The 27,411-nt window shown below is 47.0% G+C and overlaps 1 protein-coding gene across 3 annotated transcripts in view; it reads right to left on the bottom strand.

Moving 5' to 3' along the window:
• The window catches only part of LOC122558816 (plexin-A1-like), a 463,903-nt gene that overhangs the window by 227,894 nt on the left and 208,598 nt on the right, over window positions 1-27,411 (bottom strand). For all 3 annotated transcript variants that reach the window (XM_043707609.1, XM_043707608.1, XM_043707607.1), the window contains exons 4-7: window positions 25,149-25,289; window positions 15,615-15,715; window positions 4,485-4,608; window positions 2,643-2,796 (exon numbers count right to left, since the gene is read on the bottom strand). In XM_043707609.1, the coding sequence (XP_043563544.1) occupies window positions 2,643-2,796; window positions 4,485-4,608; window positions 15,615-15,715; window positions 25,149-25,289 (520 nt within the window). The remainder of the gene's footprint in view (window positions 1-2,642; window positions 2,797-4,484; window positions 4,609-15,614; window positions 15,716-25,148; window positions 25,290-27,411) is intronic.

Here is a 27,411-nt window from a genome sequence, read left to right as displayed (position 1 = left end):
GGTTTTTAAGATGATCAGAGGAATAGATAGAGTAGACAGTCAGAAACGTTTTCCCCGGGTGCAACAGAGTTTTACAAGGGGACATAAATTTAAGGTGAAGGGTGGAAGGTATAGGGGAGATGTCAGGGGTGGGTTCTTTACCCAGAGAGTGGTGGGGGCATGGAATGTGCTGCCTGTGGGAGTGGTAGAGTCAGAATCATTGGTGACCTTTAAGTGGCAATTGGATAGGTACATGGATGGGTGCTTAAGCTAGGACAAATGTTCGGCACAACATCGTGGGCCGAAGGGCCTGTTCTGTGCTGTATTGTTCTATGTTCTATGTTCTATGAGTGCACGATGCACCACCTGAGGTAATAAATGCCTCAAAACATCATCCAGAAAAGCAACTTCATTTTAGTTGGTTTCGGGACGTGGGTGTCACTGGGAAGGCGAGTATTTATGAATGATGTCAGCTGTGCCTCAGCAGATAACATTCTCTGAGGCAGAAAGCTGTGGGTTCAAGTTCCACTCTCAAAATGTCAGAAGCAAACAAGAGCTGTCACTCCAGCGCGCACCTGAGGGAGAGCAACACTGTCACAAGTGCTGCCTAGTGCCTAAGATGGTGAACACCATTTACACATGGTGAGCAGCATGGTGGCTCAGTGGTTAGCACTGCTGCCTCCACAGCACCAGGGAATCAGGGACAGATTACTGCAGTGGCCGGAACTTGTGCTGAAAACAGTAAGTGCTGGAGATCACGGTAAATCAAACAGCACCCAAGGAGAGAGGGCAAGCTAACCTTTTGAGTCTAGATGACTCTTCATCGAGAGCTGTGACGAACAGTCACGAAGACTCAAAATGTTAGCGTGTTGTCTTACCAGGGAAACCGGGTTCTGATTCCCGCCTCAGGCGACTGTCTGTGCGGAGTTGCACATTCTCCCCGTGTCTGCGTGGGTTTCCTCCGGGTGCTCCGGTTTCCTCCCACAGTCCAAAGATGTGCAGGTTAGGCGGATTGGCCATGGGAAATGCGGGGTTACTGGTCAGGGCAGTGGGGTGGGATGCTGTTCAGAGGGCAGTGTGGGCTCAATGGGCAGAATGGCCTGCTTGCACACTGTGAGAATTCTATGACCATTTACTCATTCAACTGCAAGATTCTATAGCCATGATAAATGAGGCGTCGAGGGGTAGGCCAAATTGCTCAATCAACATCATATGACAACACATGGTCCAGGTTAAAAAAAACCTGAAAGAATTGCGGATGCCGGAAATCAGAAACAAAACCAGAAATTCCTGGAAAATCTCAGCAGGTCTGGCAACATCTCTGGAGCCAAATCAGAGTTAACGTTAACGGCAAATGATCTGGTCTCCTTTTTATTTCCATCGGAGGATGCAGGCATCGCTGGAAAGACCATCATTTACTCTTTGCCCCTAACTGCCCTTGAGCTGAGTGGCTTTCTGAGTGAATTCAACACCACTCGGGTGGGCCTGGAGTCGAGTCTAGGCCAGACCAGGTTAGGAGGATAGATTTTTGTCCCGAGATTTACATCAGTGAGCCAGATGGATTTTTACAACAATGAATGATGGTCGTCATGGTCACTATCATAGAACGCAGAACAGTACAGCACAGTACAGGCTCTCCAGCCCTCGATGCTGTGCCAGCCTTTTATCCTACTCTAAGATCAAGCTAAGCAACAGACCTTTCACTGTACTATCATCCATGTGCCTATCCAAGAGTTGCTTAAATGTCCCTAATGTATCTGACTGTACTACCACTGCTGGCAGTGCATTCCATGTACCCATCACTCTCTGTGTAAAGAACCTACCTCTGTCATCTCCCTTCCTCCAATCACCTTAAAATTATGCTCCCTCGTGATAGTCATTCCAGCCCTGGGGAAAGGTCTCTGGCTATCCATTCTAACTATGCCTCTCCATCTTGAAAACCTCTATCAAGTCATTCTCCTTCACTCCAGTGAGAAAAGCCCTAGCTCCCTCAACCTTTCTTCATAAGACATGCCCTCCAGTCCAGGCAGCGTCCTGGTAAATTTTCTCTACACCCTCTCTCAGGCTTCCACATCCTTCTTATTATAAGGCAACCAGAACGGAGCACAATATTCTAAATATGTTCTAACCGGGGCTTTATAGAGCTGCATCTTAATCTCGTGGCTCTTAAACTCAATCCCCCTGCTAATAAAACCCAACATATCATACGCCTTCTTAACAACCCTCAGGACTAGTTTAACATCCAGATTTACACACTGAATTTAAATTCCACTATCTGTCATAGGACACAAGTTAAGGTCGGTCTAAGAGCATTAGTTAGCCTTGGCCTCTGGATTACTGGCCCAGTGACATGAACATTACGCCACAGTCTCCCCTTGAAATTGGATCACACTGTGCACAAAACAGCCACTAAATTCACTTCAACACAGCATTGCACTTAAAAAATAAAACTGGCTCTACAGATCTTGAAGGAAACTCATGAGAGGTGCTATACAAGTGCAAGTCTTACATTTTTAAATGAAATGTGCAATCAGGGGACAGGGTGGCTTGTTGCAGGGGGGAGGGGAGCAGGCGTAAATTCGAAAACAGAGACACACTAGAGTAGCCTGACAAAGCTACAGGCTGCTCAGTAACACGGGACACTCCAAACATGGCACACTTACCCTGGCCTCTCGTGATCGGGACAATTTCTCTGGTGGAGGGAGACCGACAATAGATCCTGCCATCCATTATCCGAGCCTCAGTCTCAGTGAAATTCTCAAAGGAACAGTTCACTCCTGTGGACAGGTCGGGGACATTGCGGGTTTGTAAAACCAACTGGAGAGAGAGAGAGAGAGAGAGAGAACAAATCCTTCAGAACATGAATATTCCAACACAGAGCACAGCATGACTACTACCAGCAGAAATCAGAAAATTGCACCACGACTGCCTTCCTGAGCAATGACCTTTCACTTCTCCCATTTTCACCTGCACCTACGCGATCTGGTTAGAATGGGGGTTACAGCTCCCTCACTTGGTTTCCAATTCTGGTTTATGGCAGCTCCAATCCAACAACAGGCCTGAAACTCAACAGCCAAACAAACCTGCTTGATCAGCACCCCATCCACCACCTCCAAACGTCAATCTCTTCACTAAAGGATAACGAGAAGCTGCTGTATGTGTATCTTGTGTGTGGATCCTCCAACAGCACCTTCCAAACCCATGACCACTTCCATCTAGATGGGCAAGGGAAACAGATACATGGGAACACCACCCCCTGCAAGTTCCCCTCCATCACCATCCTGACTTGGAAACATATCACCGTTCCTTCACTGTTGCTGGGTCAAAATCCTGGAATTCCCTCCTTAAGGATATTGTGGGTCAACCCACAGCAGTTCAAGAAGGCAGCCCACCCCCACCTTCTCAAGGGGCAATTAGGGACGGGCAATAAATGCTGACCCAGCCAGTGAAACCAACATCCCATGAATGAATTATTTTAGAATTTAAAAATAAGCAAGTGACTTTCCCTAACCCCCCTTCTCCTTCTCTTTGTCTCCCACCAATGCTCCAAACTCTCCCTCCTGCTCTGCCTGTCCTTCTCTCCCCCTCTCAGACCTTTAGCCAGAAAACCCAGTCAGGAGCTCCTCTGTAAAGACAATGATGTTGACAATGATCAGGTGCCAAACTCACATTCAATTCAGATCAGCAATGTCGTAAACTAAGCTTGCTCACAAAATTAAAAACACCATTGGGATGCTTGCCCATTTTAATTCAACACATGCACAGTCACTCACACACAGTCACGTACAGTGTCACATACACACATACAGTCACACACACACAGGCATACATGCACACACAGACACACACATGCATAGTCACACCCACATGTACACAAGTACATACATACGCACACCATCTCACACACGCAGAGGCGTACACGCAGTCATTAACACACAGACATACACACAGTTACACACACAGTCTCACATACACACAGGCCTACACACAGACAGTATGTACACACACACAGACATGCACACAATCTCACACACACACACGCACACAGAAGTACACAGTCTTTCTCTCAGACACACATGCAAACACAGTCACACGTATATACTCGCACAGTATGTACACACACACAGACATGCACACAATCTCACACACACACACGCACACAGAAGTACACAGTCTTTCTCTCAGACACACATGCAAACACAGTCACACGTATATACTCGCACAGTATGTACACACACACACACATACAGTCACACACATATGTAGACATGTACACACCCACACACATCATTTTTCACACACACAGGCACACACTCGCACATACAGTCACACATACATACACACATACACAGTCATACGTGCACAGTCTTACGTGCACACACAGACATATGTATACAGGCACACGTGCACACACAGACACACATGCACACAGACACACACACACAAGCATGCAGACACAATCACACACACAGACACACACACACACAAAATCTAATGTCACTCACCAGAACCTGGGACATGGTGACCGAGATATTCCTGGGCTGGACGCTCAGTTGGACACACTGTCGAAGGTTCGAGGCAAAACGTTGATACTCATTGGCTCGATCACACCTGTCCTTCCGAGAACATCTAAAGCAATACCAAGTTTAATAAGTCACCATCTGTCCTCAATGTCAAATGCTCCAAACTGCCAGGACATTTTTTATTCATGTTGATTTATTCTCAGGATGGTGGCCATCACCATGAAGGTCAGAATTTTGTGCCCATTCGTACAAAGGTACACAAAAAAAAGGTCGACCTTTACCCACCTGTCACTCTCACCCAGGATCTCTCCTCACAGTGAGAGAAGTGAGGGCACAGCAGCTACATTTGTTGATGGCACACTGAGAGGTCAGAAACTATGTTGTGAAGAAGACACGAGGAGTCTGCAAAAGGATATAGACAGATAGGTTGGGAGAGTGGGCTTAAATCTGGCAGATGAAGGAAAAGATGAATTGTTCAATTTGGCAGGAAAAATGAAAAAGCAAAATATTACTTAAACAGAGAACAACTGTGGAATGTGCAGAGAGATCTAGATATTTTCGATGTGGAGGTGCGGTGTTGGGGAGTGGACAAAGTCAGAAGTCACATGGTTATAGCCCAACAGGCTTATTTGAAATCACAAGCTTTTGGAATGCTGCCCTTTCATCATCTGAGGAAGGAGCAGTGCTCCAAAAGCTTGCGATTTCAAAAAAAACCAGTTGGACCATAACCTGCTGTTGCGTGACTTCTGGATACTTTAGCTCACCTGTCACAAAGCATTAGACTGCAGGCCCAGCACTTATTCAAGAAGGTTAGTGGGACCCAAGTCTTTGTTAAAATTTGTTAACTTAAATCTGGGAATGACATGTTTCAGTTCTATGCGACATTGGTTGATCGATATCTCAAATACTGGGTGCGATTCTGGTCTCCCTATTTACAGAAAGAAGTAAATGCACTGGAGGTGGTTCAGAGGAGGTTTACCAGATTGATACCCCGGAGTGAGTGGGTTGTGTTATGACGATAGAATGGACAGATTTGTTTCCATTGGAGTTTAGAAAACTGACAGGAGTTGAGTTGATTGAAGTGCATAAGATCCAGAATGGTCTTGACAAGGTGACTGTGGAAAGGATGTTTCCTCTTATGGGTGTGTCCAGAACAAAAGGACATTGTTTTAAAATTAGGGGGGTCCCTCTTTTCGGACTGACCCTCTCCCAGAGATTTGAGTGACTTGGGAACTCCCTGCCTCAGAAGATGGCGGAGGTGGGGTCATTGAGTATTTTGATGACAGATGTAATTGGATAGATTGTTGTGAGGAGGTAGATGTGAACGCGGAATTCAAGACACAAACATATTGACCACAATCTGATTGAATGGGGGGGGCTAGACTCAAGTGGACAGAGTGGTCTACTCCTCCTTCACCTGGTTGTAAATTGCAACATTGTTCATTAGAATCACAGAATCCCTACAGTAAAAGTGCAGGCCATTCAGCCCATCAAATCCACACAGACCCTCCAAAGAGCATCTCACCCAGACTCACCTCCTACCCTACCTCTATAGCCGTGCATTTCCCACAGCTAATTCACCCTAACCTGCACACTCTACAGCAATTCAGCATGGTGAATCCGCCTCATCTTTACATCTTTGTGATTGTGGGAGGAAACCCACGCAGACACGAGGAGAATGTGCAAAACACCACGCAGACAGTTTCCCAAGGCTGGAATCAAACCCTGGTCCCTGGTCCCGTGAGGCAGCAGTGCTAACCACTGAGCCACCGTAATTCAGCATGGTGAATCCGCCTCATCTTTACATCTTTGTGATTGTGGGAGGAAACCCACGCAGACACGAGGAGAATGCTGCCCAAGGCTGGAATCAAACCCTGGTCCCTGGTCCCGTGAGGCAGCAGTGCTAACCACTGAGCCAGCGTGTGACCACATCTTTCTTTTCTCTTTGTCACTTAAAAGCCAAATTCGGCCCCTATTGAGTCACCACTCTGAGTTATTTCATGCCACCCTTACCACGGTAGTACAATAGCTCAGTGGTTAGCACTGCTGCCTCATAGCACCTGGGGGCTCAAGTTCAAGCCCACCCTCGGGCGACTGTCTGTGTGGAGTTTGTCCATTCTCCCCATGTCTGTGCGGCTTTGCTCCAGTTTCCTCCCATAGTCCAAAGATGTGTAGGTTAGGATGGATTGGCCATGCTAAGTAGGAACATGCAGGTTGGATGGGTTAGCCATGGGAAATGCAGGGTTAGGCTTGAGGACTAGGTCTGAGATGCATGCCATTCAGAGGGTTGGTGCAGGCACAACGGGCCAAATGGCCTCCTTCTGCACAATGGGGAATCTGTGACCTTCAATTGCACTGAGAAATTTCTCCTCAGATGCATCTGCTAAGCTTTTTTTTTGACAAAGTCTCGATGAAGGTTGGCCCTTGAAGAGGTTGGGGCAACGTTAAGTGGTACCTGATTGAACAACCCAAGACAGGGCCAGCACTGTATTCGAAATCTATTAGATTTCAGATTACATCATTTGTCAGATTGTCAGCACTTCTATTGTGAACAAATTCAGCCCGAGGCTCCTTTCAATAAAACATTCAGGAATTATTAAATAAAATGTTTACGGAGACTAGACGTGGTGTTTGCCACAGCAGTTGCCACAGTAAAGACCAGGTATTATATCCCATGATTAAGAACTGTGGTCCTCATTCGCAAGAGGGAGATTCAAGGGGGGAATGTAAGGGATTTCTTTGAAAAATGGATCTGAGGAGGTTTGTGTCGGACAAAAGGTAAGCTTGAAGGTACGGAAGATGTCAGGGGAAGTACTGAGTGTGTTGTTGTGTAGGTACAGGAGAAGGTCCCTCAGCCCTTGGAGCTTGTTCTGCTAGTCCACTAGGCTCCAAGTGGCTGAAACCAAACCTAGAGGAAACCCACACAGACACGGTGTCTTGAATTTTGCTGAAGGAGGGACAATGATACCAAAGCTTTGTGTCTTGGAATCCATCAGGAAAATAGTAAAGGGATCAAGGGTTATGGGGAGAAGGCAGGAGAATGGACTGGACGAACATATAAGCCATTATCAAATGGCAGAGCAGAATGGTCTAATCCTGCTTCTATTTCTTATATAAAGAACAAAGAACAAAGAACACAGAAAATTTACAGCCCAGGAACAGGCCCTTCGGCCCTCCAAGCCTGAGCTGATCCAAGTTTACTGTCTAAACTTATCACCCAATTCCTAAGCATCTGTATCCCTCTGCTCCTCACCTACTCATGCATCTGTCCAGATGCATCTAAAATGAATCTACCGCACCTGCCTCGACCATCTTTACTGGCAACGCCTTCCAGACACCCACCACCCTAGAATCATACAGCATGGAAATAGACCCTTCGGTCCAACCAGCCCATGCTGAACATAATCCCAAATTTAACTCATCCCACTTGCCTGCTCTTGGCCCACATTCCTCTAAGCCTGCCCTTTTTGTGTACTTATCTGAGTGTCTTTTAAATGTTGCAGCTGTGCCCACATCCACCACTTCCTCAGGAAGTTCATTCCACACACGAACCACCCTCTGTGCAAAATAGTTGCCCCTCACGTCTTTTTTAAATCTCTCACCTCAAACATTTGCCTCCGAGACTTGAAATCCCTCACCCTAAAGAAAAGACACCCACCATTCACCCTATCTATACCCCTCACTATTTATAAACTTCTATAGGGTCGCCTCTCAACCTCCTATGCACCAGTAAAAATGACACAGTCTATCCAAACTTTCTTTCGAGCTCATGTCTTATGAAACATGGGAATGCTCCCCTCTACAATGTTGTGATGCCTTGGAATTTGGCATTCTTGCACCTACTCTGATGAGTGCAAGATGAGAAGATTCAGCAGCGTGCAATTCCGGTCTCCTTCCTATCGGAAGGATGTTGTGAAACATGAAAAGGGTTCAGAAAAGATTTACAAGGATGTTGCCGAGGTTGGAGGGTTTGAGCTATAGGGAGAGGTTGAATAGGTTGAGGCTGTTTTCCCTGGAGCATTGGAGTTTTGCAAAATCATCCCTGGGGTGGGGGAGTCCAGAACTAGAGGGCATAGTTTTAGGAGAAATTGAGGTCTGCAATGCTGAAGATCAGAGTCAAGAGTGTGGTGCTGGAAAAGCTCAGCAGGTCAAGCAGCATTCGAGGAGCAGGAGAATTGACGTTTCAGGCCGGAGCCCTTCATCAGGAGTAGGTTGAGAGCATAGGTTTAGGGTGAGAGGGGAAAGATATAAAAGAGACCGAAGGGGCAACTTTTTCATGCAGAAGGTGGTACGTGTATGGAATGAGCTGCCAGAGGAAGTGGTGGAGGCTGGTACAATTATAACATTTAAAAGGCATCTGGATGGGTATATGAATAAGAAGGGTTTGGAGGGATATGGGCCGGGTGCTGGCAGGTGGGACTAGATTAGGTTGGGATATCTGGTCGGCATGGACGAGTTGGACTGAAGGGTCTGTTTCCGTGCTGTATATTTCTATGACTCTGGACCATCTCTCTCAGCAGAAAGACAGGATGGTCCTACAGAGAGCAATTGGGTAAACAGGGCTGGTATTTGTTAAGAGTTTTGAAGAATGAGGGGCTACCTCACTGAAACCTACAAAATGCTAAAAGGGAAAGACAGGGTAGGTCCAGGTAAGATGGTTCCCCTGGTTGGGGAGTCTAAAGCAAGTATCTGCTTTCTCTCCACAGATACTACCAGACCTGCTGAGCTTTCCCAATAATTTCTGTTTTGTTAAAATTAAGATGGTTGCCACTTAGGACTGAGATGGGGGTAAATTGGTTTTACTCAGAGGAAACTTATAGAATCCCACAGGGTCAGAAGTCACATGACACCTGTGACTTCACCTGTCGAAGGAGTAACGCTCCAAAAGCTTGTGATTTCAAACAAACCTGTTGGACTTTAACCTGGTGTCATGTGACTTCTGACCTTGTCCACACACCCAGTCCAACATCAAGGCTTATACCACAGGGCTGTGGAATCTCACAGCTGGCATATGTCTGAAGTAGAGGTTGATAGATTTGATTATCAACTACTCTGTCTTAGGGGGAGGAGATGGTGTGGTGATAATGTCACTGCACTGGTAAAGAGTAGTTAGTCTGTATACTCTGAGGCTCAAATCCCACCATTGCAAAATAAAGACTGAAATTTGCTTCACTAAATGCCCTTTAGGGAAGGGAACCATAGATTCCCTATCGTGTGGAAACAGGACATTAGGCCCAACACCGACCCTCCAAAGTCCACCCAGACTCATTCCCCTTCCCTATTACTCTACATTTACCCCTGACTAATGCACCTAATCTACACATCCCTGAATACGGTGGACAATTTAGCATGGCCAATCCACCCAACCTGCAGATCGTTGCGCTGTGGGAGGAAACCCACACAGACACGTGAAGTGCAAACTCTATACAGTCACTTAAGGCTGGATTCAAACCCAGATCCCTGGTGCTGTCAATGTGGATATTGAACCCATGACCTTGGCATTATTAATGTTAGGCTCTAACAATTAGAGCTAACCAACCAACACAATATCTGCCATCCTTACCCGGTCTGGCCTACATGACTCCAGTCCCACAGCAATGTATACGGAATTGACAGGTTTGATGAGCCATGCTTATAGTAAATGACAGAGTGGGCTGAATGGCCTACTCCAGTTGGGAGGTCACAGATAAACAGTAAAGTTCCCATTAAACCCCTGCCCCTCCCAAACCTCAGGATCAAGGAGACCGGACACACAAATGCCCTTTGACCCATCTCCAGCACTTGGACCAAATCAGTGACAATGGCCTCAGAGGAAATATCCTCCTGAGATTTCCAGCTCTGACGATGGTCTCACTGGTGAGTGCAATCCACTCTTTCCCCCTAACCAATGTGTATTAATTCCTTGTGATCTCCTGCATTGAAAATTCAATTTTCCAAACGTAAATCTAAATTGTGTTAGTGTTTCTATTCATGCGGCACTGAATAATTTATATTCAGCTGCTGTCTAACAAGACACAATCCTCTTTAAACCCAAGTCACTTGATGTTAAGCCACATCGGGCTCTGTACAGCTGTGGACGGAAGCAATATCATCTTGTGAAAACAGAGAAAATGATGGCACTTGAATAATTGATGTCCCAATTTAAATGATCACAGTTTAATATAAGGATCAAACTGCACCTTCACCATCATCCCAGTCTGCCTTACCCTATAGCCCCTTTGTGTAAGCACAGATAATTCTGAAGTAGATTATTGCAAGAGTATTAACAGAAGGATTTTCTTAACCATCATCGCAGAAATGAATCTCAAGATAATACTTAAAAGGGGATTCTCTTATTCAGTTCCGCACATTCATTATCCTCATTGAAGACCAGAATGGGAGGAGGCTATTCGGCCCACTGTCGTTACTCGCCCATTTCTCCATTTCTTCATGTACTTAACACCTCGTGTTGCCCCATCACTTAAAGCTCTTCTTTTCCATGAGGATTTTATCTTGTTTTAAACACCTCGATTAGTCTCACAACAGATAGGACACTGCTTCCCAACAGTGAGAGGGAACGCGGCTGAGCAGGAGGGAGGGGGAGGGGGAAGGATAGTGGGGCAGGAGGGAGGAAGGGGCAAGAGGGAGGGAAAGATATATAGAGAGAGAGGCAGGAAGGAGAGAGAGTGAGAAGCAGGAATGAGAGGAAGAGGGTGGAAGGAGAGAGAGAGGAAGGAGAGAAAGAGGGAGGGAGGGGAGAAGGAAGAAAGAGAAAGGCAGGAAGGAGAGAAGAGGTAGTTGGGAAGGAGAGAGATGGACGGCGGGGGAGGGAGAGCAACTAGCAGGAGATAGAGAGGGGGGGCAAGGAAAAGAGGTGGAAGAGAAAGAGGGTGAGGGGTGGGAGAAAGGGAGAGAAACAGAGCAAACAACAGAGAGAGAGACAGCAAGAGAGAGAGGGTAGAGGAAACACAAGTTGACAATGACTTCCGAAAGAGGGAAGAGTTTGGCAATAACTCAGGATATACTTTGCTCCACTTAGTTACTCATGAAAGTGAGTTTGAAACCAATCTACAATGAACATGATTGTGCTCAGAGCTTGATTCCTTTCCTATGGAAAACGTTATCTGTGATTGCTCTTCCTGAGTTCCCTAATCTTCCAACAGGGGAAAGAGAATAGAATCCACCCTTGTCCTTTTTTTAGGAACTGTTTCCCAAATGAATCTGGTCCCTGGGTTTGATGGCCCTCTCTGACAATTCACTCCAGTGGGTCATCACATCATTGCCTCCTGCGGCCTGTGCTCAATGCTACCGTGCTGAATCCAGGCCCTCTTCAGTTTACTGTAATTAACAGTGCACTCTCAGGTTAAGCTTCTCTCTTCTGTTGAGTGTTTAACAAATCTCCTCTCCCTAACCGCTGCCCAAATATCACTGAGGTTTGTTTTTAAGCTGAGTCCTCAGAACCCACAAGTCTAACATCGAAGATCTTTTCCCAAGACCTGGGATTGATGCTGAAGCTAATGGATTTGGTTAGAATGCAGGCACTTGCTAAGTGTTGCATTTCACCTTCAGTGTCCTGTTATGCTGTTAAACATGCAGTGCTAGCTGCTCAGTGCTGTGTCAGACTGTAGAAAGCTTTGGAGCTGAAATAGCATAGAGCAGCTAACGATCAAGGACTCAGCACTTGGCACCAACAAAAAATGCCTGGCCCCAAAACCATTTGTTCCACCATGAGAACACATCCAGTTAGAGTCAGGGGGGTCTAAGGTAAATACAGGCACCCCACAGTTTGCAGGCTTCACTCTCAGGGAGGGACAACATGACCAGCTCTGTTCCCAAGCCCAGCTGAGGACCACACGTCAAGGGTCACTGTGTTCCCTCATGGGAACCCTCCTCTGTTGACTCCTCTCAGGAAATGCTGTCTGGTGAATACAGTTACAAGAGGCTGAGACTGGGAAACACCAGGGCTGGAGTCTGTCGGCCTAGTCAGCTCAGCTTTTGACCGAAGTTCCGAAGTTCCACTCTCGGGATGGTATGGTGCCTCAGTGATGGGCACTGCTGTCTCACAGCACCAGGGATCCTGTTTCAATCCCACCCTCAGTCGTGTGACTGAGTGGAGTTTGTACATTCTTCCCATGTGCTCCGGGTGCTCCGGTTTCCTCCCACAGTCCAAAGATGTGCAGTTTAGGATGGATTGGCCATGTTAAATTGCCCTATAGTGTCCAGGGATGTGTAGGTTAAGATGGATTGGCTTCCTGAAGAAGGGCCTGTGCCCGAAACGTCGAATCTCCTGTTCCCTGGATGCTGCCTGACCTGCTGTGCTGTTCCAGCAATAAAGTTTCAACTTTGATCTCCAGCATCTGCAGACCTCACTTTCTCCATGCTAAATTGCCCCATAGTGTCCAGGGATGTGCAGGTTAGGGTGGATTGGCCATGTTAAATTGCTCATAGTGTTCTGAGATGTGTAGGTTAGGGTGGATTGGCCATGCTAAATTGCCCCACAGCGTTCAGGGATGGGTGAATTGGTCATGCTAAATTTCCCCATAGTGTCCAGGGACGTGTAGGTTAGGATGGATTGGCTATGCTAAATTGCCCCATAGCGTCCAGGGATGTGCAGGTTAGGGTGGATTGGCCATGCTAAATTGCTCCATAGTGTCCAGGGATGTGCAGGTTAGGGTGGATTGGCCGTGCTAAATTGCCTAGGCAAAAGTGAGTCTTGGAAGTGGGACTTCAACCAATAATTTGACAACCAACAACTCGAATCGACTGAGGTGAGCATCACACACTGAGATACAGCTGGGCTTCAATACTCTAGTGACAGGACAGTTTTGTGGGAAGTCCTAGAAAGCAGTTGGTATCCATAATCAAATAGCTCTTCAGGGGCCAGTACTCCATCGTCAGTCTCCCTTTATTTCCAAGTGCGTAGCCTTTGACAACAGCACTGCCTCTAACCGAGTCAAGCATTCTGGGGCCTCAAAATCCCTGACATTCTCCCTTTTATGTCAGCCAGGGCTCCCTGACTGGACCAGATCAACAGCCCCAATCAGGGAACTCATATTCTATGAGGTCCAGTTAACTGACCTGGTTACAATCTCCACACAGGGGAGATAAGACGGTCAGGGACAAATGGGAGCGGAGAAAAGTTACCATTCAAGGTGAGAAAAAAAATCCACACTTAATTAAACTTGATTTCCATTTCTGGCACAATTTAAAATAAAATGCAGAAAGTTGCAGACTGTGCATATCAGAGCAATATATTTCAAATTGGTAAAATGCATCTGCAATGCCACTGATTAAGCTCTTCTGTAACAAGAGAAAAGTGTCCATTAACACTTTGCATTTTTATTTCGTCAGCAAAGAAAGACAAAAAAAAAAGAGAAGATTAATGTCATTTCCATTTTCAAACATTTTGTACACCTCATCGATCGCAATAAGTGTCAGTGGTTGCCCTGTAGAGAGTGGCAAATGGGCGATAATCCAGCTTGCATAAGTCACGTCAACATAGGACAGAGGAGCTGGGTGAATCTCCTGTGTGCAGGAAGATCCCACACACTCCCTCACTCACCCGCAAACTAACATTCTGTCCCTTTCAGCAGGAAAAATAATAAAGAAGCATATTATCTAAACGGTGAGGGGTTGCTCAGAGATGCAGAGGGATCTGGGTGTTCTAGTACATGGATCACAAAAGGTTAGTGTGCAGATACAGCGAGTACTAAAGAAAGCTAATAAAATATTCTTGCTTATTGTAGGGAAAGTAGGGAGGTTGTGGAGGGTTTTAGTGAGACCACTGCTGGAATACTGAGTACAGTACTGGTCTCCTTATATTAGGAAGGTTCAGACGTAGTCCAGAGAAGGTTTGTTGGATAATACGTGGAATGGATGAGTTATTGCATGTGGACAGGTTGGAAAAACTAGGCTTGTATCCACTGGAGCTTACAACAGGAAAAGGGGTTGGACAAACTAGGTTTGTATCCACTGGAGCTTACAACAGGAAAAGGTTAGATCATTGAAATATATCAGATCCCAGAAGGTGAATGTGGGGAGAAATTTATGGGAGTATCTAGAAATAAGAGCCACTTTTGGCACATTGGCAAGGCAGAGATGGGGAAATCATGCCCTAGTGACATTATCAGCTGACTATTAATCCAGAAACACAGCTGATGGCCTGGGTTCAAATCCCACCATGATAGAATTTTAATTCAATAGAGAAAAAGAAAGTATCTGGAATTAAGAGATGAACGATGACCAGGAATCCATTGTGGACTGTCAGGAAGAAACCCATCTGGGTCACTAATGTCCTTTAGGGAAGGAACTGCCACCCTTACCTGGTCTGGCCTACATGTGACTCTAGTAATGTGGTTGACTCTTAACTGTCCCCTGGGCAATTAGGGATGGGCAATAAGTGACGGCCTAGCCAGCGATGCCCTCATCCTGTGAGTGATTTTTTTTAAAAAGCGATGCAATGAAGAATTACCAGGGGTGCGTGGGAATGTTGATTGGACACTACCTTCAGATCAGACTCTCCCAAACTTACTTCTGGACACAAACTTCCTCTACCAGTCAGAATCCTAACATCACCTTCGACCTCCTCAGGGGTCAGGTCGGCACACGGCTGCTCTAACCACTCCTACAAACCATGTGACCACCGCTTCCACCAATACAGTAGACCATGTGACTGCCCTCCCCACCACCTCACCTCCCAGACCAGTCCTAACCTGTCTATCTGCCAACTCACATCTCCACTCCACCCTTCCCACTGACCAATCACAGTAACCCCCTACCTGCATCCATCTATCACCACCCCACCCACCCTCCCCCCAGCCCCACCCTCCTCCCTCTATTTACATCTGAGCTTCCCTCCCCCTCCCCAAACCTGATGAGGGGATTTGGCCTGTCCCTCGGATGCTGCCTGACCTGGCCATGCTTTTGCAGCTCGATATCTGTTGAGTCTGGCGTCCAGCATCTGCAGTCCTTACTGTCTCCAAGTTATTGAATAGGGCAGTGGGCTCGATGGGCCATTGAATAACAGAAAAACAAAACTGTGGGAACTGACCGTTCGCTGTCTCCCACTCCTAGACAGCTTCCAAACCCGAGACGGCGTTAGTTGCAGGGGTTGACGAGAAGCAATCTACTTACACATTGTGCAGGACACACCAGCCGCAGTGTGGATCGTGGGAGCCCAGGCACAGCTCACAGCTCTCGTACTGCTCACAGCTCTCCACCGGCACCCTGCTCACCTGTCCGAGCAAGAAACACAACACCGTCAGCACAAAGACTGGTATCGCCACAACAAGGTCTCACATGGTCAAGGTTAGGACACCCTGTCACAGGGCAGACCAGCTCCCAAGGCACTGCACTGAGCAGGGCTACGGGATGTGGACGCTACAGTACCCTCTCCCATTCAACCACTCCGCCCCCCCCAACCCCACCATCGACTGCCAAATTCCCAATCGGGTCTTCACATGATAGCTGGAATGGCAGATAAAGTCACAATGACTGTATTGAAAAGTATCGCAGTCAATATAGTAAATGCCTGTTAATGCATAGATCAATTCAATAACTAACCTCGGCCCGATACTGAGATGTGGAGGAATTTCTTCAGCCAGAGGGTGCTGACTCTGTGGAACTCATTGCCACAGAGGGCTGTGGAGGTCTGTGGTTATTGAGTGCATTTAAGACAGCGATAGATAGGTTCTTGATTGGTAAGGGGGTTCAAGGGTTACAGGGAGAAGGCAGGAGAATGGGGTGGAGAAACAGATCAGCCATGATCAAATGGCGGAGCGGACTCGATGGGCTGAAGGGCCTAATTCTCCTCCTCGATCTGATGGTTTTATAGCCTAAACTATCAGTACATATAGTTTTAATCCAGGACCAAGCTGCATCATAATTTTATTCACTAGCTCCCCAGTCACTTCCACAATTATCTCCTTCCTTTTCTGGGAACACTATTTCCCCTCGAGCAACTGTCCGTGTGGAGTTTGCACGTTCTCCCCGTGTCTGTGTGGGTTTCCTCCAGGTGCTCTGGTATCCTCCCACAAAGATGTGCAGGTTAGGGTGGTTTGGCCCTGGGAAATGCAGGGTTACAGGGTTGGAGCGGGGAGGTGGGTCTGGGTGGGATATAGCATAGGAGGAGGCAATTAGCTCCTGCCAATTCCAATCAACCCACCCTTGGTGCTCCTTCTGGGCAGCTCTGGTCAATGTTTTGAAAGTTCCTACTGAACCTGTCTCTGTTGTCACTTCTCAAAATCACAAACAAACTCACTGCGACCACAAAATGAGTCCTCCCTTAACATGCCTCTTCGAGACACTGACCTTGCAGCTACAGGGAGCATCCTCTCCTGCTTGACTTTGTGGGTGATTGTTCATCAAATCTTTGAACCTTCTCTCCTTTAAGGGAAAACAAATCACAGCTTCTCCCTCATGCCCCTAACAGTGTGCAGTCCAGGCACTGCACTAGGTGCCTGACTCTCTATCTAACTCGGCGATCCTTATCTGGAAATCATTAATTGACTCGGCAATAGACTCTTTCAGAATTACCATCGCTTACCCTGAGGGGCATGAAATTTCCTTTCAAAAACAGGCCCTTGTAACAGCGAGTGTTGGTGTCGGGTCCTGCTGTTTTATTATTGCTCATCCCTTGCAAATGACTGAACAACTTCAACAAGTAACCTCTGCAAGCCTGCCTTGCCTTTGCACGGCCGATTAACTTATGGCTGAGGGAAATTATTGGCACAAGGAGGGTTTGTTGGCGGTGACTTGTGCCAAGCTATAGGCTGGCAGCACAGAACTGGCACCGAACCCTGAGCTGTTGCCATGCCTCTGTGCCCCCATTCCAACCACTGCCACACACATCACCATAGCAAGCAGAAAGTTGGCAGGCACCATGCCGAAACCAGCCAGGACCGCGGGAGAGAAACTCCGCTCCTTTCTGATCCCCTTCCAGAGCCAATCGGTGTGTCTGCAGCTTTCACTCTCCCTGTGTTGCTCTTCAAGGTAAAGGGATCAGGGTGAAAAACATCACTCACACTGTCATCCTTACCTCTTGCCCCAAAGATGTAATGCCCTCAGTTTCTGGAATGAGGGATCAGTGAGGGTCCTGCTCCTCCCATTCGCTACCCAGTGACCTCCATTGGAAGGCACGAACAGGAACAAGTGAGGTTGTGATGCTGTCACAGTTGACTGCACCATTGAGAAGACCCTCTCACAGTCTTATCATAGAATCCCTACAGTGTGGAAACAGATCCTTCAGCCCAACAAGTCCACACTGGCCCTCCAAAACGTATCCCACCCAGAACCATTCCCCTACCCTATTACTCTACATTTCCCCCTGACTAATGCACCTAACCTACACATTCCAGAATGCTATGGACAATTTAGCATGGCCAATTCACCCAAGTCTGCACATCCCTGGATCGTGGGAGGAAACCAGAGAACCCAGAGGAAACTCACGCAGACAATGTGCAAATTCCACGCAGACAGTCACCCAAGGTGGGAATCGAACCTGGGTCTGTGAGGCAGCATTGCTAACCACTGTACCACCAGACTCAATACCATAAGGCAACTGTCAAGCTGGAAGAGTGACGATCTGCTCGCCTGACAATCCCGCAAGAATCCTGCTCCTCCATCATTTCATTCATCCCTTCCCAAGAGTCCCCTTAAACAGGGAATGCCCAGTACTACATGACAGACCTGGTCCCTTCCTCCAGTCGTGGGGAACACCCAGCACTGCGAGTCCATCTGGTCTTCCGATGTTATTGGGAAAGCTCATTTTCCTTCATGTTCATAGAATCCCAACAGCGTGGAAACGAGTCATTCGGCCCAACAAGTCCAGGCCAACACTCTGAGGAGCATCCCATCCTATCCCAGCAACCCTGCACTCTCATGACCAATCCACCCTAACCTGCCCATCTTTGGACTGTGGCAGGAAACCGGAGTACCTGGAGGAAACCCACGCAGACACGGGGAGAATGTGCAAACACCACACAGACAATTGCCCTAGGGTGAAATTGAACCCGGGTCCCTGGCACCATGAGGCAGCAGCGCTAACCACTGAGCCACCGTGCCACCCGTTAAGTTACATTTTTGTCTTGGCAAGTCCCACTATTTTTCCGGTGTCATATCGTGCCCCCATTGGGCTGTGCTTTGCCCTTTCAGATCCGGCCTCTCTGTTTCAGCAATATTTTTCCTCTCTAGTTCCCTGCAAACTAATTTGAGGATTGCTGCCACTAAACCTAACCAACCTGCTCAGAGATGTGGTGACAGATCTCTGCACCAGATAGGACCTGAACTCAGATCTCCTGGTCTGGAGATAGGGACACTGCCACTGCACCAGAGAATCAGGCAAAAAAGAATACACAATGTTGTCCATGAGGACAATAAGGTAGTGTGTTAGAGTTCACCACTTTCTCATCCCACTTCTTGAACACACGCCCCAACAAAGTTCAACAACAGCTTCTCCCCCACTGTTACTGGACTGCTGAATGGACCTCTCCAATTTCAAATAATGCTGATCCTGCTTTGTGCACTTCCTGTGCAGTGTGACCCTGTAGGCCTCGCTCTGGGGTGGTATGGTGGCTAATAGTGGTTAGCACTGCTGCCTCACAGCAGCAGGGTCCCAGGTTCAATTCCGGCCTTCGGTGTGTGTCTGTGTGGAGTTTGCACATTCTCACCGTGTCTGTGTTGGTTTCCTCCCACAGTCCAAAGATGTGCAGGTTAGGGTGGATTGGCCAGGTGCATTAGTCAGGGGTAAATGTAGGGGAATGGGTCTGGGTGGGTTGCTCTTCAGAGGGTCAGCGTGGACGTGTTAGGCTGAAGGGCTTGTTTCCATACTGGAGGGAATCTAATCTGCCTCAGCATCCTGTGATCTGTATGTCCTTGCTTGCCCTGATTTGCCTCGCAAAGCAAAGATTTTTGCTGTACTTAGGCACATGCGACCGCAATAAATCAAATCTGCCCTGATTTCACCTCATCAAAAATTCCTTCATACATTTAAGGGCAGTAATTCAGGGTCATTTGATTAATATTTTAAATGAATTAATTAATTTTTAAAAAGTGGATTTTTCACAAATAATTAAGCCTTGTTAATCACACTGCATCAATCCACATGGGGTTTCCTGATTTATATTCCTCATTAAACTTTGACTAGGCTAATGGTTGGGGATCATGGATGTGAATCCCACCAAGGGCAGCTGGCAATATTTGAACTTAGTGACAACAAATCTGGAATTGGAAGTGAGCCTCAGTAACAGCGACCATTAAACAATCATCAATTGGCGTAAAAATCCTCTTACATTTGCAAAAGTCCTCTCGGGAGGGAAATCTGCCGCCCTTACTTGGTCTGACCTGCATGTGACTCCAGACCCACAGCAATGTGGTTGACTCTTAACTGCTCTCTGCAATGAGTTGGGAAGCCACGAAAGTTCAAGGTTTAATCAGAGTGGGCAGCAACAGAGAGCACATCACCAAGAAAACAAATATTGAAAATGTGTCTTCAAATAAACCGATACACAGCAGATCTGCTTGGTGTGGTGTTACACAGTACAGGGTTTAAACATTTAAAAGATGGTCATGAAGGATTCCGTGCCGAAAGGAACAAATGTTGTTATTGATATTTTCTAATCTACCTGTTCACAGCAGATGGGACTTGAAACTGGTTCAGCTAGCTCCGAGGGAGGAACACTACCACTGCATATGAAACTGGGTCAGCTGGCACAGAGGGAGGGACACTACCACTGCATTGAAACTGGGTCATCTGGCCCAGTGATAGGGACACTATCACTGCACTTGAAACTGGGTCAGCTAGTTCAGAGGGAGGGAAACCACCACAGCACTTGAAACTGGGTCAGCTAGTTCAGAGGGAGGAACACTACCACTGCACTTGAAACTGGATCACCTGGATAAGAGGAATGGACACTACCACTGCAATTGAAACTGAATCATCTGGATCAGAGGAAGGGACACTGCCACTGCACTTCAAACTGGGTCACCTGGATCAGAGGAATGGACACTACCACTGCACTTGAAACGACATCACCTGGCTCAGAGGAAGAGACACCACCACTGCACTTGAAACTGGATCACCTGGATCAGAGGAAAGTACACTACCACGGCACTTGAGATTGGCTCACCTGGCTCAGTGGGAGGGACACTACCACTGCATTTGAAACTGTGACATCTGACTCAGAGGGAGGGACACTACCATTGCACTTGAAACTGGCTCACCTGGCTCAGTGGGAGGGACACTACCACTGCACCACAAGAGTCCAAAGACACATGAATGAATTCAATGAGTGAAAACGAATGGGATCATATTGGATTGTCTGAGACACAGAAGCCTTTTAACCTGCACAATAGTGTTTCTGTAATGTAGTGGTTATCACGTTTCCCTCACAGGCAAAAGGTCCCTGTCTGACACTGGGTAGAAACAACGGTACAGCCTCATTATCTGGGTAAGGTACATTGTCCCCACCGATTTAGGGCAGCACGGTGGCTCAGTGATTAGTACTGCTGCCTCTAAGCACCAGGGAGAAAGTGAGGTCTGCAGATGCTGGAGATCAAACCACCGATTTAGGGCAGCACGATGGCTCAGTGGTTAGTACTGCTGCAATTAAGCACCAGGGACCCGGGTTCAATTCCAGCCTTGGGCGACTGACTGTGTGAAGTTTGCACATTCTCCCTGTGTCTGCGTGGGTTTCCTCTGGGTGCTCCGGTTTCCTCCCACAGTCCAAAGACGTGCAGCTTGGCCGTGCTAAGTTGCCCCGCTGAGTGTAGGCTAGGTGGATTAACCATAGGAAATGCAGTGTGACGGAGGTAGGGTAGGGTGACTGGGTCTGGGTGGGATGCTCTTTGAAGGGTTGGTGTGGACACGATGGGGCTGTGGGGATCCTAATAGCAGACCAGAAGTTGATTTGTGACTCCTTGGTTCCGCCAGCTCGAAGTGATGAAGCCTGACGTACACCAATGTAACTGAGAAGCAACCCAATGCGATCAACCTGTTTGCCCGGAGGATCTGCAAGCCTTGCTGTTCCATTATAACCGACCCTCCCCCCACTCCCCACATCCCCTCTCCCACAGACAAAAACCCCCCATTTCCCTCGGCAGCTCAGCTGCCCGTTACACTCAGCCAGAAGGCAGTGCGTGAGAATCTAAGTCAGCTTGCTATCCTGCTGACTAACTCGGGGCTGGAGCTACCTTCATCAATCAAACACTTCAATCAGGGCCATTTAAAACAGGTAGCAGTTTCAACAGACAGATGTTCAGTGTCAGAGAGTGGCGAATAGTGCTTGGATTGGGAAGAATACTATCCTAACCTTCAGCCGCCTGTGTGTAAAGAGAGAGGGAGGAAGATTTATGGAACTTGTAAAAGACATTTAAAAAGAAGCAGCAAAATATCTTGGGCACTAATCAAATATTTTATTTTGATATAAAATCAGCAGCCAGACAGTTTAATATGCTAACAAAACGCTGCTGTTAACTCACTGTAGTGCTCTGAAGCAGACCTCAATCCTTAAAGCAGTGGAGTGATTTCAGAAGCAGTATATTCGAGCACAAGTTTGTTTTCCTGTGACGAGTATTGTATAATGGGCAGTGACGGTGCTACCTCACAGCAACCAAACTAAACTTCAATAAATAACATAAATTTATATGGAGCCTTTAACAGGACAGTTATTGGGCTGCGTGGGGAAATACTGAGATCAATTCACCAAAGGTTAGGTCAAGATACTGAGTGTTAAATAACATTCTGAAAGGATGAGGGGGTAATTGTGAACAGGTGCGGTGAGGTTTAAGGGAATTCCTGAATTTTATGTCCAAGAAGTGCCAATTATGTGGAGAAATTCCAGAGGAGGACTAGGAGGCTCACTGACCTAAGGGGCAACTTTTTCACACAGAGGGTGGTACGTATATGGAATGAGCTGCCAGAGGAAGTAGTGGAGACTGGTACAATTGCAACATTTAAAAGGCATTTGGATGGGTATATGAATGGGAAGGGTTTGGAGGGATATGGGCTGGGCGCTGGCAGGTAGGACTAGATCGGATTGGGATATCTGGTCGGCATGGACAGGTTGGACCAAAGGGTCTGTTTCCGTGCTGTACATCTCTATGACTCTATGACTCAATGACTCCTCCCTTCATTACCCTGCACCTTGTTCCTTTTCATAAAACAAACATGCACTTGGATAATCTCGAGTGAATCTGCCTCCACTACAGCCTCAGTCCCTGCACTCCACATGCTGGCCACTCACTCAGTGCACAAGTCTCATGTCACCTCCTTTTACCAGCTGCCTCTTGCTCCTTATGGTGACATTTCTCCCTGACCACTCTATTCGGAAGCTCACGATTTCAAACTCCTCAAACACATCTCCTCTCAGATGTGTCGTCCCCGGGGAAAACAGTCCGAACTTTGCGAATCTGTCCTGATTACTGAAGTTCCTCATTCATGGAACCATTTTCATTAACCTCTTCTGCACTCTCTCCTACACATCTACTCCCTTCCCATAGCGCAGTGCCCAGAACTGTACCCAATACTCCAGTTCAAACTGAGCTAGTGTCTTACACAATTTCAACATACCCCTTTGACCTGCTCATCCACACCCCTATTAATAAAGTCCAGAATATGGGAATCTTCAGTAAAATGAAAATTGAGGATATGCAAGATATCAGAATCAGAAAAGTGTGACAATCTCAAAGGGATATGTGACAAAGTCGTAGAGGGATTTGAAAACAATCATGAAGATATTGAAATTGAAACACTGCTCAAGTAGGAGCCAATGCAGGTCATCAAGATCGGGGGAGGGGGGCTGGTGGTGATGGTGAACAGGACTCGGGGAGGGTAAGGAGATAAACAAGTCTTTTGGATTACCACAGGTTTATGCATCTCCAGACATGCCAAAGGCTTCATTACTTCACAGCTAGATGAAGGAAGTTACAATACTTTTCTTCAAACTCTTGTGGTAGTGCCCCTACCTCTGGCCCAGGAAGCCTGGGTTCAAGTGCTACCTGCCCTAGGAGGTGTTACAATAACGTAACTGAATTGGTTCATTAGCAAAACCTGGAGATCAATAACTCATTCCCACGACCCGTTGGCTCAATAACCCTCAGTGAGTTTCCTCATTGCAGCTTCATGCCATTAATCTATTCAGAGTTTCCCTGTACATTGCCTCTATCAGTTTTCAGCCTGTAACCTAGTCTGGGATATCTGTTGTCTTATTACAAGCAGTGCTAGACTATTTGATTAAATTCCAACATGTAATTCATTCCCAGGTATCCGTTATACTGGATGTAATTCCAATTCCAAATCCCAATTTGATTCCAGGCTGCAATTCAAGCCTAGATAGCCGGTAGTCTATGTACTGACCTCCCCATAACTGGAGAGGTGGTGGTATAGTGATAATGCCACTTGACTCGTAATTCAGAACATTGGATGAATGCCCTGAGGACAGAGGTTTGAACCTCACCATCCGAAATGGTGAAGTGGGAACTCAATCAAAGTCTGGAATTAAAAACAGACGTTACTCAAATGGCAACTATGTTGACTGCTGTGTAACACCATCCACTCGCTAATATCCTCATGTTGCTGGCCTACATGGGACTCCAGATCCAGCAATGCAGTTGACTCTTAGCTGCTCACTGTAATGGGTCAGCCAGTTCAAGGAAAACGAGAGTTTTCTATGAGGGCAATTGTGTCTCAGAAACTTGACTGAGTCTTTTTGAGGGAGCAACCAAAAAGATTGTTGAGGGCAGAGCTGTAAACATTGTTTATGTGGACATTAATGAAGTCTCTGACAAAGTTCTGCATGACAGATGACTTAGTGAAGTTAGATCATGTGGGATTATGACTCGAGATTGGCAACAATTGCCAGCCAGGTCAGTGGTGGTCACATCTCACACAAGAACAAAAGAAATAAAAGGGACTAGTCCAGTCCATACCCATCTCTGAGGAATTTCTTGAACTGAGAATCGCTGCCTCAGAGATTGATACTTCAGCAAGTGCCTCAATTCCCGACTTTTTCCGACAACAGAATGTCGGCAGCTCTTTGGAGTTTTGTCTTCAGTTAGGATTTGAGACGAGAAATCCAGCATCAGGATCCGCTCCTCCCTAAACATGGTCAACTGGAACTGTACACCCCCATCCCACCCTGCACCCCCACTCCTCCCAATTCCCACTTCTCCCCACTCCCACCCTTCTCACCTTCTACCTCTCCCCACTCTCACCCTTCCCAGATCCCACCCATTCCCCACTCCCACCTCTCCCCACTCCAACCCATCCCAACTCTCACCCTCCCAAATCTGACCCACCCCCATTCCCAAATCCCAACCCTTCCCAATTCCATCCATCCCCCATTCCTACCCATTCCCACTCCCACTGAGAAGGGTGTTTCAGGACTGTGGACAGCAGCCTCAGTTGAGATTCCAGCCAGTCTGGTTATTTGATCAGTGAGTGCCCCCCGCCCCGTACCATTGGTTCAGGAGTGTATACCCCCAACTCTGAGCTCTCTGAATACAATGCAGCAAGGCCTTGCTGGCAAAGTGTACATGGCTGTGGCACACAAACACATGCCCCACAATCTCCCCGTCACTGTACAGTCCAGACATGAAGCATTAGCAGGTGCTGTGATACTGCCTGAGTGAAACTCACTCGAAACAGTTCTGGTGAGAAATGGTTTCACTTACCCGTTTGTCGCTCATGGCGTAGATGTACTGGAAATCAGGGCTGAACACCAAATCCCGGAGGATGGGGCTCCCTTCAGTAATCGTTACGTTTTCATACAGCATTGGACCTGAGGGGCCTGGGCTGACAGAATCGACCAGAATCTGTTAAAAAAAAACAAGCACAAAGGGACCGTCAGTGGCATGAAATAGTTTTAAGTCTTCCTTACAGTGATGTCCCATCCCTCCCTGGCTAAACACATTCAATGACAGATGCAGTGCATGCTGAGACAAGAGTAGAGAGATCAGGACAGGGCTATGTGAGGTCTACATACTGCCCATAAAATTAAAACAAGAGGAATAAATATTAAAGAGGGACTGAAAACGAATCACCCATTTCTACATTCTCCAGTGAGTTCCTATTGAGTTAAATAATCCACTTATCATCATTAAATCAACTTTTGAGTCTTTATAACTAAGTTGAACGTGACATGTTTGAGAACTAATGGGATAAGGAGTTGGGAATTTATTCACTCGACTGCCAGTCGACCACAGAATACTTAGATTCAATTTTTCAATTGAACTGACATTATTATACTGGGTTGCATTTGGCAGTAATTTAATCCCCAATAATCTCAAATATAATCAAGCAACACACAATACCCCTGTACCGAGGAGCCAGGCTCAGTATACTTCACACTCAGTCGTTGTTGGCAGCTGCCCAAGTCGCAGCCACATACAGTGACTGGTCACCTACTGAAGCAGTTACATTGCCCAGAAGGGGTCAAGGAAGCTATGCCCCTCATTTTTTACCCCATAATACACACATACACACACACACACACACACACCTCTCCAATTCCCAGTTGGCAACAGACTCAGAAATGATACAGTGCCAGGGAGGCTTAGGAAACCCCTCTAGCCTTCCACTGTTACTTCGAGTGGATGTGAACAATCCCGTGGTCAAATGACAGCATGCAGGTCCTCCCTAGCCTCCTGGTCAATATTCATCCTGACCCAACATTATTATCACTCTGTAATGTGAGTTGATGTCACTGGGTTTGAGTTTGAGATAACAGTCAAGATTAGAGTGGTGCCTGAAAAGCACAGCAGGTCAGGCAGCATCCGCAGAGCAGGAAAATCGACGTTTTGGGCAAAAGCCCTTCACCATTCCTGATGAAAGGTTTTTGCCCGAAACATGGATTTTCCTGCTCTATGGATGCTGCCTGACCTGCTGTGCTTTTCCAACACCACTCTAGTCTTGACTCTAATCTCCAGCATCTGTAGAACCCACTTCCACCTAGTTGAGTTTGAGATGCCCTGGTAGAGGAGAAGACAATATCAGGGTCTTCAGGCTTAAACTTTACAGTAATATAATTTACTGCACAAAAATGCAAAGTACTGTTAGATGTAGTAGTTGTTGGTACATCAAGCTCTGATCTCATAGTTAAGGTAGAGAAGGCGGAATCTGCCTTCTGAACCTGTTCAGACCAAAGCACTCTCTGTGTGCCTTCCAAAGGGTTCCAATGCCATGTGTCGAGAGTGTGACTCTGATCTCCAGCATCTGCAGTCCTCAATTTCTCTAGTGCCATGCGGTCTGGTGCGCAGTGTTCCAACTCCACCCACACTGTTGGTATTTATACCCAGTGATATGCAGTTCTGGGACATCATCGCAAGTTTGCTCCAGTGTCCGAATGCCCCAACACAAATTTCATGGTTTTTAATTCACAAAAACAGAGTACATTTGTGCCACTTTCTGCTTATTATCTTTCCTCCCGCAATGAAAGCCAGACAGGGTGAGAGAGGGATAGAGGTCAGGGGATAGAGAGAGCGACATACAGAGTGAGAGAGAGAGACAAATGCATAGCAAGTGAGGAACTGACAAAGGGCTAGTGAGATACAAATAGACAGAGTAGGATATGAGTGGAATCTACGAAGGCTTTTCATTTCAGTCTAAGCCACTGAGTACAGCCAATGATCACCTCTGAGGGGAGCGAGAGGGGGACGGTAGAATGCAAAGGGAATGGGAGGAGTGAGAGAGAGGGGTATGACAGAGTGTAATGGGATTGGGAGCAAGGGAAGGTAGAAATTGGAGAGAACGGGGAGCATAAGGAGCTGCAGCATTGCGAAGCAGAGAGAGAGAATGAGGTTGATGACGATAGAGAAGGGGAGTAGAGGGTGAGAGAAAGAGATTGAGGGCGAGAGAGAGAGGGAACAGAGGGTGCGAGAGTGAGGGGACACGGTGAGGGAGAAGGGGGACACAGGGTGAGGGAGGAAGGGGACACGG

This window comes from Chiloscyllium plagiosum, chromosome 18 (genome assembly GCF_004010195.1).
Source record: "Chiloscyllium plagiosum isolate BGI_BamShark_2017 chromosome 18, ASM401019v2, whole genome shotgun sequence".
NCBI lineage: Eukaryota > Metazoa > Chordata > Chondrichthyes > Orectolobiformes > Hemiscylliidae > Chiloscyllium > Chiloscyllium plagiosum.
The sequence above is the reverse complement of the archived record's forward strand: the minus strand, read 5'-3'. Positions and strand labels throughout refer to the sequence as shown.